At 50.7% G+C, this 16,759-nt stretch overlaps 1 protein-coding gene across 1 annotated transcript in view; it reads right to left on the minus strand.

The window, feature by feature from the left end:
- Positions 1-16,759, minus strand: part of COQ8A (coenzyme Q8A) — a 1,433,786-nt gene that overhangs the window by 292,838 nt on the left and 1,124,189 nt on the right. Inside the window, exon 11 of the mRNA XM_069608680.1 lies at positions 12,534-12,675. Within this exon, the coding sequence (XP_069464781.1) occupies positions 12,534-12,675 (142 nt within the window). The remainder of the gene's footprint in view (positions 1-12,533; positions 12,676-16,759) is intronic.

The raw sequence follows: 16,759 nt of genomic DNA on the forward strand, positions 1-16,759 counted from the left end.
TCGGTTAAATGTTTTTTAAATGGATTGGAATGCTCACCGGAGTTTAGTTTATCTTTGAATCGACCCGCGACATGGTGGAATGAAGTGGACCCGGCGGCGTATAGTTGCCGTGACGACATGTACGGAACGGACTGTTTTAGAATAGGGTCAGCTTGTGGAAAAAATGTATTACGATTTCAAGACCTTGGTGTTGTGCTCTGATGAGTTATTGGAGGATTTGACCACGTCAGAAAAAGTGGTTATTCCGGGGTGCGATGATTGGAAAGAAATGAATTTTGACAAGTTGGAAATCTGCAGTGCCTGCGGAATTGGATGCTTGGATGAAAGGGATGCATGGTTTGGCAGATAAGGAGAACGATTTATAGGAGAGAAAGAAAATGATCCCTTTATGAGGATCTCTGGGGAAGATTTTTAATGTTATACTAAGTTCTGAGAAAGCATTTGAGCTTTGTTCCAAACAGAGTGAGCGAGTGAAGTTGCTTTCTTGTCTCAGTGAAGGGTGTTTACATGTAGACACGCTACGAGCGCTTGGTAAGGACCAACTTTGGAGGTTGAATACCATTTGATTACCTAATCCATTTGGGGACGGTTGAAGATTATTGGGACACTTACAATTTATTGGAATTGCTACACTTCAGAACGGTTCCACTAAGTGGGACCGTGTGCACTGTTGGACAGGACGACCAGTGTCAACAGAACTGAGGAGTTATTACCTTAATTGGCCTAAGGAAATTGTTCTCTTGGGACGAATTTTTCAGATTTTGGAGTACCATTGTTTGAAACCTAAGAATAGAATTTTGAATGGAAAAAGACCGCCATTTCAGAGCACAAGAGATATGATTGCCCCCGAGGAATGTCCAGTTAACACACAACATTAAGGACAGAAACTTATATAAGTCGGGCTATGTTGGGCACAGTGTGTAACAATAACAATTAATTTGGCACTGTACTCGGTTTTCTCAGTTTCTATCTTTTGTTTCCTGTGTCTTTTAAATGTCAAAATTTGTTTATTGCTTTGTATATATTGGATTGTAACATGTGCATATGCTTTTTAAGTGTGTTAGATCTAATTGTCAGGGTCTTGTAGCTTTGAATGTTTTTGATTTTTTTTTAATATTAAAATATGTTATATGGAACATTTTGTTGAGGGCATACTGACGAGTTTTGAGTGTATGTGGTGATGTCCAGGTATTTACCATTTTTTGTGCAATTCTGACAATATCAATGTATATTAAGGATGAGTACTCCTCCTTTGTTTGTAATTGAAATTGAGTGTATCCCCACTTAGTAGGAGGGGTCAATACCAGATTTGTGTGGGGCAGTACCCCTGTAGAAATATAGACTAAGTTCTGAAACATTTCTTGTATGTACTGTGGCGGGGGGTGGAGGGTTTATGGAACAAGTTACTTACCTGTAACTGTTGTTCTCCAGCATGGGTCTGGCATGGATTCACATGCTCATGAATATTCCCCGTCGTCAGGCTGGGAATCCTCGGTAAAGAAAAAACCAGTATCAGTTTCGTTTCTGATCTGTCTTTCGTAGTAATAACCAATCACTGGTCTCTGCGTCATACTGACCACAGCCAATGACTGCCCTCTACCTAAGCACCGCCTCTGGCAGCCATCTTCAGATTTGGAAGCACGTGAAGTGGCAGTATGACCAAGTGAAGAGCCGCAGAGGGGTAGGCGGGAGGGTTTACATGTGAATCCATGCCAGACCCATGCAGGAGAACAACAGTTACAGGTAAGTAACTTGTTCCTTCTCCAGCATGGGGTCTGGCATGGATTCACATGCTCATGAATAAAGAATACATAGCAGTACACACATGCACAACCACGGGAGGTGGCAAAGGCTCAACATTAAGCATTACATGAAATTCAACATTAAGCATCTTACCTCCTCACCAGGCTCACCTCAGGCGAACAGGTTGTGCAGCACTGCTTGGCCGACCCTGGAATCCTGATCGACGCAGTAGAATTTCGTGAAGGTGTGCGTCGACCTCCACGTAGCAGCCCTGCATATGTCCAGCAGGGGCACACCAGAAAGGAACGCCGTGGTAGCTGCGATCGCTCTGGTGGAATGGGCTCTCGGACGGCCAGGCAGCGGTCGGTTTGCCAACCGATGACAGTACATGATACAGCCGGAGAGCCATCTGGAAATGGAAGCCTTCGAGAGAGCCTTCCCCTGATTGACAGGTCCAAAGTTCACAAAGAGTTGTGACGTCTTCCGAAAACACTTTGTGCGGTCCACGTAGAACTTCAGCGCTCTAGCCACATCCAGCGAGTGCAAAGTCCTCTCAGCCGGCGACGAAGGCGACGGGAAGGACACAGGCAACACCAAGGGTTCGTTGAGATGGAAGTCCGATGGTACCTTGGGCATGAAGGAGGGGTGCGTCCTGAGCACTACCCTTGTGTCGTGAAAAGTCAAGTACGGGGCCTTGCAGGAAAGGGCCTGGATCTCTCCCACCCGTCGTGCGGAGGTGATGGCCACAAGAAAAGCGGTTTTCCACGACAGAAACGTCAACGGGGCCGAGTGCAGAGGCTCGAACGGAGGTACCATGAGCTTGGTCAGCACCACGTTGAGCTCCCACGCCGGGGCCGGCGCCTTCACCGGCGGGAACGATCTGAACAGTCCCTTCATGAACTCTTTCACCAGACGATGAGACCACAGGGACGACCGGCCCGTGGTTCTGGTGTATCGGGAGATCGCAGCAAGATGAATCTTGATGGACGTGTGTGCCAGTCCAGCTTTGGCCAGCGTCAGCAGGTACGGCAGTACCTGGGGAGCCGTAATCCGTAGAGGGTTAATCTTCTGTGCGTGGCACCAGACAGAGAACCTCTTCCATTTGTGTCCGTAGCATTTAAGAGTCGAGGACGCCCTGGCCTTTGCAAGAACCTCTCTGCAGTCGGCCGGTATGTCGTATCCTCCAAACTCTAGCGCTGCAGGAGCCAGGCCTGCAAGTTCAGCGATTTTGGGTCGTGGTGGAGGATGGCGCCTCCTTCCCTGGAGAGCAGATCCGCGTCCACCGGCTGCTTGATTGGCAGGGACGCTGACAAGTCCAGAAGGTCCAGGAACCATATCTGCCTCGGCCACGCAGGTGCGACGAGGATTATCCTGCACCGTGACCTCTTGAGCTGTTTGACGAGCTGGATTAGCAGTGGCAAAGGAGGGAACGCGTATAGGAACAGGCCCTCCCAGGGGAACGAGAAAGCATCGCCCATGCTCCTCGCCTGGGGAAACCTGCTGGCGAACCTCCGGCACTTGGAGTTCGTCGCCGTCGCGAACAGGTCGATCTGGGGTGTGCCCCACCGTCGGAAGAGGCGATCCACTAGATCCTGCCGTAGTTCCCACTCGTGGCACGAGCGCAGCTCCCTGCTGAGTGAGTCGGCGATGGTGTTTTTTATCCCTGCCAGATGAAACGGCACCAGAAATATCCCTTGGGCGACTGCCCAATGCCACAGGTCCTGCGCCTCCTTGGACAGTGCTGGGGACCTGGTTCCGCCCTGTTTCATGATGTAAAAAATGGTGGTGGTGTTGTCGGTGAAGATCCTGACCACCTTGCCCTTGAGGGACGGAAGGAAGGACCTGAGGGCCCAGAACACTGCACGGAGCTCCAGGACGTTGATATGGAGGGACTTCTCCGTCGGGAGCCAGAGGCCTCTCGTGTGCAGATTTTCGGAGTGCGCTCCCCACCCTTCCAGGGAGGCATCCGTGGTCACTGTCTCCTGGTGGTCTGGGGTCTGGAAGTCCATGCCCGCCGTCAGATGCGCGCGGGTGCCCCACCACCGGACCGCTCGGCGGAAACTCTCATCGAGTGTGATCCTCTCCTCGAAGCCGCCCGTCGTTTGGATCCAGCGCGCGTCCAGAAACTCCTGCAACGGGCGCATCCGGAGCCTGCACATGGGAATGAGGTAGATGCAAGAAGACATCATTCCGAGGAGGGACTTGATGGACCTCACCTTGGCCGCGTCGGAAACCAACATCTGCTGTACCTTGCCCAGGATGGACCTGGTCCTTTCCTCCGACAGGGAGGCCAGAAGGGACACTGTCGAGCTTCGCTCCCAGAAACAGTGCGTTTTGCGCGGGTACCAGGTGGGACTTGGCGTAGTTCACAGAGAATCCCAGGTCCGTGCGAAGTTGGACGGTCCTTGCCGTGTGCTCCACGGCAAGCTCCCTCGTCTTGGCTCGGATGAGCCAGTCGTCCAGGTAGGGGTAGACGTGGATCCCCTCGCGGCGCAGCTGCGCAGCCACCGGTGCAAGGCACTTGGTGAATACCCTGGGTGCCGACCGTAGTCCGAAGGGGAGGGCTTTGAACTGGTAGTGACGCCCTTGGACCACAAACCTGAGGAATTTTCGGTGCCCCTTTAGGATGGGAATGTGGAAGTAGGTATCCTCCAAATCCAACGACGACAGAAAGTCTCCTTCCTCCAGCTGCCCCAGGACGTGCTGGAGGGTGACCATCCGAAACTTCTGCGCCTTGATGAACTTGTTCAGACGTCGCCGGTCTAGGATGGGGCGCCATCCTCCCGTCTTCTTCACGAGGAAGTATCTCGAGTAAACTCCGGAGCCCCGAAGCCTCTTTGGGACGAGTTCGATGACGCCCTTCCTGAGCATCGCCTTTACCTCCAGGAGAAGCTGAGGGACGTGAAGCTCTTTCCTGGCCACGGGGGGGACGCGCGGGCACCTTCTTTGAAACTCGAGCGCGTGGCCCCGGGCTAAGGCGTCCAGCACCCAACGGTCGGTGGAGATGGACTCCCACATGCTGACGAAGCTCGCCAGCCGGCCTCCCACCGGGGTGCTTCGGTGGGGGCTCGACCCCACGGCCGGTTCAATCCTGTTTCGACGAGGATTTGCCGCCTTGGCGACGACGGCGGGGTCCGCCAGACTTGCCTCGTCCTCTGTAGGCCACCTGAGACGACGAGCGGGCCGCTTGACGGTAGGTGGAGAAACCGCCGCCGGAACCTTTGGAGGCGCCCTTGCCTCCGCTGCTCCGAAAGGGGGTCCGTCGTTGCTGCAGAACCCCAAGGGCCCGGGCCGTCTCAGTGTCCGTTTTAATGGCCTGAAGGGAATCGTCCACTGTTTTCCCAAACAGGTTGTTCCCATCGAACGGCATGTCCAGGACTCTGGTCTGTACGTCTTGACGGAAGTCCGTAGCCTTGAGCCATCCACGCCGCCTAAGGCACACGCCGTTGCCCAACTGGCGAAACCCAGTGTCGGCGATGTCCGTCGCAATAGTGATGGCGTGGTCCGACACCACCTCACCTTCCTGTAGGATCTCCAGGGCATCCGCCCTCTTGTCGTCCGGTAGGAAGTCCAGCAGGGGAGCCAGTTTGTACCATAGCTCCCTGTCGTAGCGGGCCACGATAGCCAAGGCGTTGGCCGCTTTAATCGTCGCCGCTGCAGACGAGATGACCCTGCGTCCCATAGCGTCTAATTTCTTTCCCTCGCCGTCCGGTGGGGAAGTCGATGTGGAGGCCGCACCCCCCGCTTTCTTCCTGGCCGCCGCGGAGACGGAGTCCGAGGTAGGCTGCGCCCAGAGGCACAGGGGGGGCCGCGTCCGGGACCCGGTACTTCTTCTCGTACCGATCTCTTCTAGCCGGCGTCGTGGAAGGGTTCTTGAGGAGGGCGAGGCCCTCATTCCAAATGTCGTCCAGTAGAGGCACCGCGAGGACCGTCTTCCTCTTGGCCTCGCGTCGTTGATAAAGGAATCCTTCCTTTTTCTTTTCCTCAGGGCAGAGTTGGAAAAGCTCGGATGCCCTGGCGATCATGGAGTGGAACGATCCAATCTCGTCGGGCGGAGAAGCCCTGGTGGGAGGTGACGACAGTAGATCCTCGTCGTATACCACGTCGTCCGTACCCGTCGCTGCCTTGTCAGTCCCCGTATCATCTCCTCGGGTGGACAGGGAGGAGGGCTGGACGGGGCGCGACGGCTGAAAAGGAGGTGGAGGGTGAATCCTTTTCTTGGGCGGGGGAGCACCAGAAGGTCCCGGTTCAGGATCCCCCGACGGGAGAGGTTCCTCCGTCGGCAACGGTAGCCTCGTCCTTATCTCTGAACATAAGGACTGTATAGCCAACAAAATGGCCGCCGAGTTGTCTTGCGGCACTGGCAGAGGGGAATCCGACGGGCGATCAGGAGCCCCGTCGGCACCCTCGACGATGTCGTCGTCACCTGCGACGGGATCCATCCCGACGGGCCAATCTTCTTCCGCGCCAAGGCTGTGGCTTAAGACCTCAATCAGCTCTTCCTCTGAGGTTGAGGCCGAATCTACGACTACGCCCTGCCCCCCCTTTTTCTTCCCCGCCGGGGTTTCACGGGGGTCCTATCGATGGGCACAAAAGAGGACTCCCTCCGAGGTGGCAGGGAGCCCCGAGGTCACCACCACTGGTGTAGCCTCCACAGGCTGAGCCAGGGCCGCCGCGACAGTATCGATAGAGGGCTTGGCCGGATGGATTAAGGCCTTCACCGCCTTATCCTTGAGGGGGGGACACTGCCTCGCTCCCCCTCCGATGGGGCCTTCGAGCTCGACCGGGGCCTCTCCAGGAGCTTCGCCGGGTGCTCGCCCTTCCTCTTACCCGACCCAGAGCGTTGGCTCGTGGCTGAAGGTTCCGGGAAGGGTGCGCCCTGCCTGGCACCCGTAGAGCTCGACCGTTCGGCGCTCCCGGTGCCAGCGGACTCGCGGTGCTTGGCCTTGTGTTGGACCCCCGTCGCCGGGGCGTCCTCAAAGGTCTTAGAAGACCGCTCGGATTTCTTCCTCTTCTTCTCGCCTGACGGGCTCTTCCCTTCCATCCAGTTGGCGAGACGTTGATGGCGGTCCTTCATGGTCCGCTCCGACATATTGCCGCAAAACGCACAGTCCTTCTCCACGTGCGTCTTGTCCTCATGTAAGCAGTAGAGACAAAAGGAGTGTTCGTCCTCCTTAAAGACGTTCTGCAGCTGGCATCCAGGGCAGATCCTGAACAGCTTTCCGGGCGTCGAGCTTCCCTTCTCCTGGGCCATGTCCGTGCCTGAGAAACTTCTGGAGTCCTCCAAAAGCGTAGCTCGGCGAATCTTCACCCTTGAGGGGCGCAGACGAATCCGACACGGGTCCCCGTTGATCGGATGGAGAGTCGGTGGAGCTTGAGGCTCTTTTGACCGAAAAAACGAAGTTTTTTGAGAAAAAAATGTGAAAAAATAACACTAACGCTCGAGAGCAATAGCACGAGGATCCCAACACATGAACGTGCGGTAAAAATCTGAAGATGGCTGCCAGAGGCGGTGCTTAGGTAGAGGGCAGTCATTGGCTGTGGTCAGTATGACGCAGAGACCAGTGATTGGTTATTACTACGAAAGACAGATCAGAAAGAAAACTGATACTGGTTTTTTCTTTACCGAGGATTCCCAGCCTGACGACGGGGAATATTCATGAGCATGTGAATCAATGCCAGACCCCATGCTGGAGAAAGTTGGATTATAGGTTTGAAACTGAACTTGTTTTGACTACTAATAAGAATAGGATGCAATTGTAAGATTTTGGCCAGCACTATTTGTAATGGTTTATTTTGAAAATAAAGAATTCCCAAAAAAACTAGGACCATGAGATTCTCGTGTTAGTGTTCATCTGTTCCATTGACGAGAGGATGATGCTGCACTCTATGCTTGATCTGTTAATTGCGAGAAGCTTGTTTTCTCGTCACACCGCTGATGCATGAGAATGATTTACAGTGTTAACTTTTTGCACGTGTTGACTAGATAACACATACGTTTTACTCTTGCGAAGGAGAACAACAAGTTACTTACCTCAGGTAACTAGCTTTCAACTGGATGTTCCTCCCACGATTACTCATCTTGCATATCTCCAACATCCAGCTTCAGCTGCTTCGGAATTTGTTTCAGCAGAGAGCGCTGTGCGTTGCTGCAGGCGACTCGATGTCCCTCGAGGGCCTCCGTCTCGAGGATGTCATCCAAAGGCATATATAGCACGCGCAGCGCCCGTTGGCTTCAGTTCTGTCTTTTCGTGTCATTCTCAAGTAGAACTACTCACATCAACACAGGTTTGACCGTACTAGGCTCTGAAGGAGCGAAAGCTGTAATAGCATGGGAAATTCTACTGAGGGGTAGGCTCGGAGGGCGATGAGAAATATATGGGAGGAAGATCCAGTCGAAAGAACGTTAACAGGGGTAAGTAACTTCTTCGAATGGATATTCCTCATCTTTGATACCCAAAGCAGTGTTTGTTTTGGTGGAGGGAGCAAAAATGTAGCCATCCAATGTTTCCATGAAAAGAATGGAGGACAGCTTTTCCACAGTTTCCATCCTGACTTCGGGAAGAATCAAGGCAGTAATGCTTCATGAAAGTGTGTATTTTAGACCATGTAGCTGCCTCACAAATGTTAATAGGAACACCTCTTTGCAGAGCAGAAGTGACTGCCATGCCCCTGGTGGAATGGGCCCTCAAGCCTTCTGGAGGATCTTTGCCCGCCAGCCTATAGCATTCTAAAATTGCTAGAATAATCCATCTGGATAAGGTCTGCTTCGTCACAGCCTGACCCAGTCTGACCCATATAACCTAGAGTTTATCATCTAGATGAAGTTTGGACAATCTAGAAATGAAGAAGCTTAGAGCTCCACGTGGATCTAATCTGTGCAACCTCTCTTCCTCCTTGCCAGGATGAGGTGGAGGATAAAAAATGGTTAACACAATGTTGTGTCCTACATGAAAGTCTGAAATGATCTTGGGCAGAAATGAAGGCTTAACCCTTAGGACGCCCTTGTAGAATACGTCTCTCCGGCCACGTGAAATGCTGATGGAAAGATTCCTTCTTGTATTGCCCAGAACCAGAGCTGCATTGCCTCTGCACAGAGGTAGTGACCCTACACCACCTCTTGTTGAGGTAGTACATGGCCACTGTGCTGTCCGTCATTATCGGGACATTCTTTCCACAAACAGAGAGCAGAAAAGCCTTCAGCGCATGTCTGATTGCCATCAGCTCCAAATGACTGATGTGTAGTTTGAACTCCGATAGAGACCAACGACCGGTGACTGTCAGATCTTTGGTGTGGGCTCCCTACCACATGAATGAGTCGTCAGTCACTACAGTTATCTCCGGCCATGGCTGCCAAAAGGGTTCTCCCTTCAGAATGTCCTTGCAGGCCCACCACAGGAGATCCTGTGCGACCCTGCTTGGAAGATGAAGTAGGTCTGACATGTTGCTCGTAAAATGAGACCACTGTGTTCCGAGAGCACACTGAAGGGATCTCCTTCTCAGGCGAGCCTCTGGCACCAGGAAAATGCAGGATGCCATGAGGCCGAGCAACCTCAAAGTCGAAAGCCAGGAGACGCTGGGCACTCTGAAACTTGGTGACCATCTGCAAAATGTCTTGAGGCCTCACCATGGGTGGAAAGCGCTTTCCCAAGGATGTATCCAGTACCGCACCAATGATATGTTGTCATATGGGACTTCTTGTAATAGAGGGAAAAGCCCAGTCTGTGGATAAGAGTGGCAGGTGCTGTTGATATGATCCAGGACTTGTTCAGGGGAACACACCCTAATCAGACAATCGTCCAGGTAGGGGTAGATGTGAATTCCCCCCCCGCCCCTCCCTCCTGAGACTCGCTGCCACAACCACCCTCACTTTGGTGAAAACCCTCGGGTGGAGGTCAAGCCGAATGGCAGAACTCAAAATTGATCATGAGAACCGCCAACAGCAAACCTCAGGTACTCTGTGCTTGAGATGAATTGGCACATGAAAGTAAACATCCTGAAGGTCAAATGACCACATCCAATCCTGTAGTTGGAGGGCTGAAGGATCTGAGAAAGTGCAACCATTTTGAACTTGTCCTTTCTGAGGAACTTGTTCAAGTATCTCAAGTCCAAAATGGGTCTCAGTCCTCCGTCCTTTTTGGGGATTAGGGAATATGGAGAACACCATCCTTTGTTCCTCTCAGTTACAGGAACCAGCTCTAAAGCAACATTCTCTAGCAGCGTCAAAATTCCGTGCACAAGTAACGGATCTGGAACCTTCAAAGAATGGCTTTGCGGTGGATGGTTCAGAGGTCTCAAAATTAAGGGGAGTCAGTAACCTTGGGCTATGGCTTCTAATGCCCAAGCATCCAAAGTAATGTCCCACCATTCTTTTAGATGCTGAGATAGTCTGCCTCCCACAAGGATGTTTTGACTCAAGACCTCAGAGGTTTTGAGGGGGCTGAAGCAGTGGCTGTTGGTAAAGACCCTGCTGCTTGAGCGGACTTTACATCTCTCCCTCGTCCACCACGAAGAAATCTTTGGCCTCTTTGACCAGCCATTCCTCTCGCTCGTCCAACTGAAGAGTAGTAGCGAAAGCATCTACCCCTCCAAGACTGTCCACTGGGCTGAAAAGGCAGAGGTTGCCTAATAGCGGCACCCAAGGATTTGGCTGCCACCTTTGAGGTTTGCAGCATCTCAAGGCTTTCGTCAGCATTGCTGCCAAAGAAATGAGAGCCGTGAAAAGGCATGTTAAGGAGTCTAGACTGCACGTCTGGTGCAAATCCAGATTTCCTTAACCACGCAAATCTGCGAATAACTGCTTGCCGCCATGACTCTGCTGATGCTGTCAGCAGAATCCAGACCCGACTGAAGAGACTCGCACATGGCTTCCTTGCCATCCCAAACAATGGCCAAGAAACCATCTCTTTACTCCCGTTTGGGAATATGCTCAGCCTCCATAGAAATGCAGTCCCATAGAGATTATTAAAACTTTGCCAATGCACGTGTGGAAATTGCAGATTTAAGAACCATGCTCACTGCAGAAAATCTGTTGCTTGCCCAGGCATCTACCCTTTTGTCACCCCTATCCGGTGGGATGGTCGGATAAACTGCTTGTTTCGAGGTAGCAGTTGCTGCCTGCACCACAAGATTTTCTGGGGTAGGGTGTTTCGATAAGTAGTTGGGGTCACTACTTGATGGATGGTATTTTCTTGTCAAGTTCTTATTTACTGCCACACTGGACTCTGCTGTTTCCCAATTGGCACCAACCCTTTTCTGAAGAGCAATGTAAAATGGGATCCTTTTGAAGACCGTTATCTAGGATGTCTGTAAGGTCATCCTGCTCGAAGGGGATGGCAGCTCTGCTCCATCACAGGCAATCTACTACCTTTAACATCAACTGCCTATGTGATGCATCTGCATGTTCATCGGACTCAGGCTTTCGGAATTCTAATTTCCGGTGAAGTGTCCACTCCACTGACTGTTTCACAAATTCTCATATAGGCCCTTCAGTCTGGATTCCTCCGATATAAAACTACCCAGGAAATTTGGTGTGCCATATTGTATACCAAATTGCGCATCATTATCAGACTGCTCATTGTCCTCATAGAGGTTAGAGATTTAAAGTAATCTTTTCTTGTCAAAAGTGTGAAAGTCTTCTCCGGCAAAGGGGTCGAAGGCTTTGAACATTTCGAGACAGACTTTCGATGGCACCAAAGACTTCGATGGCGAAGGTGTCAACAACCTCGACCTGTCTTTCGACTTCTGACCCAAAGGATCCCTTGATGATTATCATTGTGTTAAGGCCTTGATGGATCTCGATGGGGATCTGGGCTCCGACCCGGGCGCATAGGATTTGGCTCGATCCCTTTCCTTACCGGCTTCAGAAGGCACGGCACAAGCATTGCCTGCCTCGAGAGTTTTTGGTTCTCGAATATCAAGCATTTCCTGCCTGAATGCTTCCCATTCAGCAGGGGAGGAGGCCTTTGAAGGACAGGATATAGTTCTCTCAGGAGAGGAATTGAATGAGGACTTTGAAGTAGGTGATTTCGACAACGTGGTGGGGTGGGACGACACAATCCATTAAAAAACGAATTTTAACTACATTGAAATTGCATTTACGCTTAAGGTTTAAAACATCTCAAGATTTTATCTGGAGCACGCGTGCCAATGTTACCATCTAGGCAGACTGAGTTGCAACCTTTTCATTATAAGCATTGTTCCACAACTCCATACTTGCAAAGCACTGTATGTCACTGTATGTCAAATGCCCATGGCCCGATCAATGTGTTGCATATGACAACAGCCCTACTGTGGTCAGGTGAGAGGAGTGGCATCTCCAAACAATCTCCGCTAGGCTCAGTAGGGATAAAGTGTGTGAAAGATAGTCAAAAAGGCCCTGAAATGTCATGTAAACAGGTGTCCTGTATAAGTGATTATTAGATTTAAATTACAGAAGAGGATTAGACTAGGTTTCATTTGCAGAACTTCATATTTGTCAAAATAGTCCGAATAAGTTGGCAACATTAATAACAGCCGAAGACTCGTCAAAGAAAGCTCCTCTTCATGGTTGTTCCAGCCAAATGGTGACACAAGAAACTGGAGTCGCAAGTACATCTGTAATATTTTTTTTTTTGGCATTCCCCTCCTCCTACAGTGGCACAAGTGTATAGGAAAGAAGTACATTCAAACTAATAGCCTGATTCATGGAGGATTTTCCAATGGGATTTCACCATTGTAAAATGCTTCTAAAATGCTTCTGTGAATCAGGACCAAAGTTTTTGGCCCTCAACTATTATATATGGAAATACCTCATTTCGGATTTCTTGGCTCAGTCCTTCTGCTTGGTCCAATGGAAAGCCAGACACCAGCTCTGTTGTAAGCACATGATCGCTGCAAAGTTCATCAACTACACCAGGAACATAAAAGAAGGGATGGTCCTTCAGCATCTCCCTGATAGAAAACAGAATACAATTAGCAGCAAAAAAGAAAAGAAAAAAAAAGGAAAATACAATAAAATGAAGATTCAAGAATTAATTTTATTACTATTTATGTCACACCTATAAAACAAGTGCTTCTAAGCAGGTATGACATGAGTTGAAGTGCATGCATACAAAAACATTTACATTCAACAGTTATCTAGCATTGGCAATCTGTATTTGGAGGATCCTAGAAAAAAAAGCAGCGTAAAATCATGATGCAGCCTTTTTGTTTGAAGACACGAACCTTACCTTTTAGACCGCATTATTGATCATATTGTTTTAATTTTGTGTCTTAGTACTGCAGACCACTGCAGCAAGATTGGAAGCTGGTATTAAACCTTGGTACTCAATCTAACCAAGGCTAAAATCATTAACTGGGTGTATACGTTAGAATATTCATGGACCCTACGACAGGACACAGCAACATGCAGCTCTACAGGTGCTTTCCACTACTACCTCCATTATCCTTGACCATGGAGCATACTGGATAGAGTGGATGGAAGTTGAAGCCCAAAACATCTGGAGAGCCAAAGATTGCAGATCTCTGACCTATGGGGAGGATCAATACCACCTTGGCTGTGGGGGTTTCCCTCTATATCGCCAGAGTCCCAAAGTAGTAAGCACATTAGATAAGGCTATAGGTAAAAGGAGATGCGTCAGAACAAGTCAGACATGTGCTCAGGTCATGCTGAATGCTGTTCTATGGGCTGGTGTTATACAATGCGTAAAAGCCCAGCCGCAGCTCTCTAGTAGGATGTTGAGAGCTGTGAACATGCAGACAGCCTCTGGTCAAGGGTGACACCCAAGTAGGATTGAACAAAGTAGCTCCTAGTGGTGGAGGTCAGAGCAGCTTCTTCACTAACCATGACTGGAGCATACGTGGACAACAATTTGGGCGGTGGCCCAGTGGCTCTAAAGGGATTTTTTTCCCCTCTCCCTGGAGCCTGTGCTGGCTGTCTCCTGCTGCAGATCCTTCAAGACTACAGATGGCGTACCTTCTGGCCATGATTCTCCTTCACACATGAGGTAGGTGAAATCCTGGCAGCAATCCTGAAAGGCATTTTTGTGAAAATTGAGGCTTTTTGCAAAATCCACAAATTAATTGGAAAAAAGTTCAGATCGCTTTAATATTTTTTGATCGATCCTTTTTCACCCCCATCCTGCCAGCTGCCCACTGGGCTCAATTCTGGGGTGTGAGCCACATCTGGAGGCCTTTCTTTGCGGCCTTGTGGCTCTGTAAAGATGGCTGCTGCTTTTTTCTAGCAGCGGAGGTTCACTATGCTGAACATCATCTGCCTCCTTGGCTGCTGATTGACTTGGCACATCTCTTATGGGCTTATGGTGGACTGGCAAGCTTTAGCCGCCCCACCCTTTCAAAGGCCCACTTTCCAAGGCCCTGTCTGTTCCCCTGTCTGTTGCCTGGTCGTGTCTGTGGGTCCTCTCATCCCCACCACAATGTGCACATGGAGGCGAAGGAAAACGCCATGTTCTTCGGACACACTGAATCAGTGGACCACATAACATTTCATTGAAGGTCAGTTCCCCATATATCCTCTCTATCCTTTCCACATGGAACTGTTCAACCCTTAATTCACCTCATCTTGACTTCCACTAACTTAGAATGCCCAGTTTTTGCTTGTATTTCTGCTGTCCTGCTGAATATCGAATTTAGTGGTGCCTGTGGTGCTGTGCTTCTTACTAGCTGGCACGTATCCCCCATGTCTCCCCCTCCTCCCTTTTGCCCTCCGTCTCCCCTTACCTCCAAGTGCATCTGTGCTTCTGACTGGTGTCTCCCCACCCACCTCCTATCACTGCAGCCAACCAGGTCACTATATCTCCTATCCTCTCCAACTGCTTCACCATCTCCTATCACTAAATCTGGTCGGAAGAAACTTAAGGACACTCGGGCCTCCAACCCAGGCCTTCCTATTGCAGACACCTATGTCACGGCTTTCGCCAGAGAGACTATCAATGACATCCTCTTCTTTGTTAACTCACCTGACATAAGGACGCGCTACATGGTTGGCTCTCTCCCATCGCCTCTTCTCCCATTAATGGTGACACTCGCTGCAAGGTTCTCCTTGACCTCTTCGCCTTTTCCAGAGTCTTCATTAATGTTCATCTCAATGGAATCATCATGGTTCAGGATCCTCAACCGAACCTGCTCTTCGAAAGGCTCCTCCCTCGCCTCTCTAACGTCACCTCGCCCTCCGTCCAGGCTCCCTTGCCAACTGTGTCCTCCTCCTCCTCTTCTGCACAGGTACCCCTGCCTTTCTATACTGTCCCGGCTCCCTTGCCGGCTTTGGCTCCTTCGCCATCCTCCATTTTCCCCCATGGCCCTCTTGCCACCGTCTGGGCGGACGACCATCCCATGTGCCACACCCCCCTGAGGAAGACCCTCAAAGATGGCAAGCTGCTCCACATTGCCACTGATTGGCATCTGCAACCTCCTCGAACTCATGGATCTCAATGTTGCGCGCCATCACTGAGACTTGGTTCAAGGAGAGCTCCGTCTCAAGCTTTGACACACTCCTCCCTGAAGGCTACAAAATCCTCGTTGTACCCAGGCCCAAGACGACAGGTGGAGTGGTGCTCATCTTCCCAGAAAGTCTACATGTGTCCATCATCCCTACTCCTCAGAGTGCCTAGATGCAGACTCAGTATCTCTAAAATCTTCTCTCACTATGGCCACCTTCCATCAGCCCCAGGTCAGTCCACTCTTCTGCTTGGAATGGGCTGACCTGGTCTCCTCCCTACACTCCTCCTGATGGGTGATCTGAACATCCATCTGGAATCTCCTGACGCCTCAGGTACTTTCTACAACCTTTGTGACTCTCGCCCTCTCTATCCTTCCCTCTGGCCCCACCACACCGCGGGCCACACCTTGGATGCTCTCATCTCTACTGACATCCCTCCCTCTCACTACCTTCCTTTGTTGGACTGCCCACTCTTCCCTCCACACACCTTAAGCTCGCCTCTCCTCTTGCAGCAATACATCTGGCACAGCTACTGGGCTTTAAAGTTACCAGACGCATGAAAAAAGTGACAGCAGCTGCTTTTGCCTCCTCCTACTCTCCTCCAACTACTCCCTCGGCTGACTCCCACCCTGACACAGCCCTCGCTAACCTCAATCTATCGCCAACACCCTTGACACTCCTGCCCCTTTCATCAGGGTCCGACGGAAGCCTTCCAAAAAGTGCAACTATTGGTATGACTCCGACCTGGCTGCACGCAAGTGTAGGGCAGCTGAGCGGAAATGGAATGCGTCGGATGAACCATCTAATGAACTGGCCTGCTGCCTCCTTCAAAAGGCATTATTGACTCTGCATCGGCACAAAGATAAGAGTCTTTATTCAAGCCCACATCTCTGCGGCATCAAACACGGCCAAACTCTTCAAAGTCTGCAAGGAGCTGGCCAATCCTGCAGCTGCATCTTCTTCTATCACACCCACCCAGGACCTTTGTTCAGCCCTGGCTGCAGACTTCACAAAAACCCAAGACATCCTTTCCACCATATCTTCCACAGAACAGCATACACCAACACTGGAGCCTCCCTTGGTCCCCCCCTCCACTTACTCTCTCTTCTCTCACCTGTCACCAGACAGGTCCGATCTATGTTATCGTTTTTCGTACCGAAGTACAGCACAACCAACACAAAAAGGCAACCTGGCGCTATGACTGAAAACCTAAGGATCATGAAGAAAAGAAGAGTTTTTAGAGCCTTCTTAAATTGTAAGTGACCAGACACTGCATGAAGGGTGGCGGGGAAAGCATTGCACAGAATGGCAGCTTTGACCGAAAAAGAACGACCTCCAGTTCTCACGCAATAGACTCTAGGGACAGGCAAAAGAGCGGTACCCAGAGCGTAGCGCGCGGGCAGGCAGGCACATAGGGATGACATTTCTGCTGTAGGTACTCTAGGCCATTATAAAAGGCCCTATGCACCAAGCATAAAGATTTAAAATAAACAAGCCTAGCCACTGGCAGCCAGTGAAGGGAAGAACTGGTGAAATATGTTAGTTAGGGAGTACCAGTGGCAAGATGGGCAGCAGAAT

The sequence above is a fragment of the Ambystoma mexicanum genome, chromosome 4q (genome assembly GCF_040938575.1).
Source record: "Ambystoma mexicanum isolate Mex_15411 chromosome 4q, UKY_AmexF1_1, whole genome shotgun sequence".
NCBI classification, from domain to species: domain Eukaryota; kingdom Metazoa; phylum Chordata; class Amphibia; order Caudata; family Ambystomatidae; genus Ambystoma; species Ambystoma mexicanum.